Source organism: Sinocyclocheilus grahami, unplaced genomic scaffold, assembly GCF_001515645.1.
Source record: "Sinocyclocheilus grahami isolate Dianchi unplaced genomic scaffold, SAMN03320097.WGS_v1.1 scaffold1288.1, whole genome shotgun sequence".
Taxonomy (NCBI): domain Eukaryota; kingdom Metazoa; phylum Chordata; class Actinopteri; order Cypriniformes; family Cyprinidae; genus Sinocyclocheilus; species Sinocyclocheilus grahami.
Genome location: NW_015506467.1, coordinates 427764 through 431283, shown reverse-complemented (window position 1 = coordinate 431283; position 3520 = coordinate 427764). Strand labels below are relative to the sequence as shown.

At 32.7% G+C, this 3520-nt stretch overlaps 1 protein-coding gene across 2 annotated transcripts; it reads left to right on the top strand.

The window, feature by feature from the left end:
- Positions 1–1500: 1500 nt before the first annotated feature.
- hamp (hepcidin antimicrobial peptide) lies at positions 1501–3063 on the top strand. 2 transcript variants are annotated; one of them, XM_016254861.1, is made up of 3 exons: positions 1501–1668; positions 1974–2066; positions 2622–3063. In XM_016254861.1, exons 1-3 carry the CDS (start codon positions 1582–1584, stop codon positions 2718–2720), a joined length of 279 nt encoding a protein of 92 aa, XP_016110347.1. In that variant the 5' UTR covers positions 1501–1581; the 3' UTR covers positions 2721–3063. The 2 variants fall into 2 exon arrangements, with proteins under 2 accessions (XP_016110347.1, XP_016110346.1); XM_016254860.1 differs by having other exon boundaries at positions 1971–2066; positions 2622–3030.
- Positions 3064–3520: the final 457 nt, after the last annotated feature.

The window sequence follows — 3520 nt, the reverse complement described above, 5'->3', positions numbered from 1 at the left end:
CCCCCCCCCCCCCCCCCCCGCCCCTTTTAGGTTTCCCAGACACATCCTGGCATCTCCTTTGTGGCTTCTTTGTTATGCACACTTTGACAAATGTCATCCAGGTATTCCATGCATACAGGATATTAGCACTCTGTGCACAGTATGCATACGGCATAAATACTGCGGTGCTGCAGTTCTGATTAAAAAATAAATAAAAAAATAGAAAATTCTCATTGCAATGCATTTCATGATGCCTCATAGATTATATAAAGAGCATTTACTGTGATTTATACCAGTAAGAAGAAACCGAAAAAGCAAGAGAAAAATGTATCACCCACAAAGTGCATTACTACATAATTCAAGCAGAATTTTAAATCATTATTCCCCAAAATGTGACCTAGACTTGTCCTTTATTTAATGGAAATTTTGTCATTAGAAAAATAATAAATCGAGAGACGCAGATGGTTTGGTCTGTGTTTTGTGGTGATTTCATCTGCACTTTAAATTCTACAGAACAATGATAATGGACTTGTATAATACTTTTATAATATTTTGTATTGTATCTATTTATATCCAATCTGGCTAATTTACTTTGTATTCAGTTAACAGCATTTGTTTTTTTCCCCTTCTGCCCATTTTTAGAATATTAAACATTTTAATTTCAGTTCAAATTTATTTGTAGACCATTTTTAATAAATATCAGCTTTACTTAAGATTGTGGCATATAAGCAGGAAGTATGAAAATTTCACGGCAAACAGGACATACAAAAGAATATGGGAGATATTTTCTAACATGAACATTACAAGGAAAGAGAATTTGTTACTGTTAAAACACATTACAATACATTCAGTTTTGTAGCATTTTTTTCTGTTTATTTAATTATTGAATTAGTTTTTATTTTTTAAGTTATGTTTTACCAATACATTTATTTAATAATTGATATTTCTTTCATTGGATAATGTATTCTTTGAACATAAGATAGGTATAATTTCATGTCATATATATTGCCATTTTTGCTTTCCCAAGAGAAATGTTGTGCTTTTTCATTATGACATATATATATATAAATATATATATAATTTTTTTCTTTTTTTTTTCTTGGGTGTCATAATATATATGACAAGAACAACTGAGAGCATTGATGTTCATTTTGTTTTTAAAGGTCTGGTGTATAATATACTTTAATGGACAACCAAAGGATTATATTGATTTAGAAGTATGAAGGAAAATAATACGTCATTTAAAACAGAACTTTTGACACTATATCATTTAAAACTGACATTTTATCAGTATCGAGGCTCTTTCTTTTGCTGTAAACTAACATGGAAATCAATTTATTAGTGCAATGCTTATTGGTTGATTCATTGATTCATTCACGCATTCCTGGATGCTGGAGAATTGCTGTGATTTCCTCAGCTGTGCTGCTGCTGAGAGTTTCCAGTGTTGTGCAAGAGCTGACGGGAAGAGTCACGCAGGTCAAAGGGCTCTCTGAGCTCAATATAAATATCAGAGCAGAAGAACGGAGGAAGCACTTCAGCAGATATCATCCTCTACATCAGCTCCTCAAGAGAAGAACAAGCTTCAGCGTTACAGAAGTGAAAATGAAGTTGACACGTGTGGCTCTCGCTGCTGCAGTCGTCATCGCATGCGTCTGCTTCCTGCAGACCGCAGCCGTTCCCTTCACACAGGTGAGCGTCTGCGCTGAAACTACATGGACGGGTCTTTCAGTTGGCAAACTTGCATGCATGCAGAACCATCAGTAATATTATTTACTTTCAATGCATTATATATGCAGTCTTACCGTGAAACTGTCATATTAAACATCTTTACATTATGACATGCTGAACATGCATCTTACTGGTGAACATTTGAAACAAAATGTCATGCAACTTCTATATATTTTGACATGTGATCTGTTTGGCATTATCACTAATGATTTGCTGCTACCCTAATGAAAACCAACAAGTCTTACCTTTCTATACTTCATCAGCAGACTGACGATGAGCATCACGTGGAGAGTGAAGCACCACAGGAGAACGAGCATCTGACAGAAACTTCTCAGGAACAAACAAATCCAAATCCCCTGGTATGTAAGCAGCTCTGATTTTTTTTTTTTTTAATTCTATATTATTTATTTTTAAATTACATTTAATGAAACACTTTTCTATTTTTTTTTTTTTTTATTTACAATTAATTATTTTATTTTTTATAATTAATTATATTTTTATTTAAAAAATCTAATTTAATCACACATGCACACACACAATGTATATAATTAATAGACTTAATTAATAATAATTTTTAATATTTTTTTTAATTTATATTTAATCAAACACTTTTTGTTTTATATTATTTATATTCTTATTTAAATGATTTTTTATTTAATATTATTTTTTATCATTAATTATTTTAACATTGTTTTAAAATTAATTATTATTATTATTTTTTGCATTTTTATTTAATCAAAAACCTTATATATTCTACATTTGGGTCGTTCCTAGCTATAAAAACTATTATTAATTGATAATTAATATGTAATAATATGTAATATAATTAATTAATATGTACATTTTTGTTTACGTTTTAATTTAATGTGTTTAGGAGGCCCTAAATAACATGCAGTTTCTTTCCCCCCCGATAGGCATTCTTCAGGGTGAAGCGTCAAAGCCATCTGTCCCTGTGCAGATACTGCTGCAACTGCTGCCGCAACAAAGGCTGCGGATACTGCTGCAAATTCTGATCCTGCGGCGTTTTACCAAGTTCTGTGTGCTCAGGAAAAGAGTTTCTTTGAAACATTAACTTATTTGGACTTTTGTCTTCAAAAACCTTGCTGAGATGACTTTCCATGTGGCATCAAGTTGTTTGAAACGGGTATAAAGGCAGGCTTTGTCTCCATGCATACTGCTTTGTAGAAGTTGCAGCTACTGAAATTTAACTAACAATATGAGAGCTCACCTACTTTTTTTTGAAAGCTTTTATGATTTTGTATGTTTTATATGTATATTTTTTATGCCTGTGTACAATGATTGTTTAGTAAATGAAAAGCTTTTGGATATTTGTAATAAAATGATTTTGCATGTGAACTGTTGTTATTTGAGGTCAGTCTGTGGTGAATCTCTAGGGGGCGCTAAATACACACACACACACACACACACACACACACACAGGTTTGTTTTTATGGTTTATGGGGACTCTCCATAGGCGTAATGGTTTTTATACTGTACAGACCGTATATTCTATTGCCCTACACCAACCCTACCCCTAAACCTACCCCTCACAGGAGACTTTCTGCATTTTTAGATTTTCAAAAAAACTAATTCTGAATTATTTATAAGCCTTTTGAATTATGGGGACACTGAAAATGTCCTCATAAATCACCTTCTCTTTGTAATACCTATGTCGTACCCATGTTATTATACAAATTTGTGTCCTCATAAACCACATAAACATGCACACACACACACACACACACACACGTACATGAGGCGGGAATGCTGTATTTATGCACCTCAGAGACACCAGCTCTGTTTAAAACCAGCA

Excerpts from the sequence above, each read along its gene's own strand:
- hamp (XM_016254860.1), top strand. The coding sequence starts at position 1,582 with ATGAAGTTGACACGTGTGGCTCTCGCTGCTGCAGTCGTCATCGCATGC. Across the intron at positions 1,669-1,970 it reads CAGCCGTTCCCTTCACACAG|CAGACTGACGATGAGCATCA; the intron begins GTGAGCGTCTGC and ends ATACTTCATCAG. Across the intron at positions 2,067-2,621 it reads AAACAAATCCAAATCCCCTG|GCATTCTTCAGGGTGAAGCG; the intron begins GTATGTAAGCAG and ends CCCCCCCGATAG.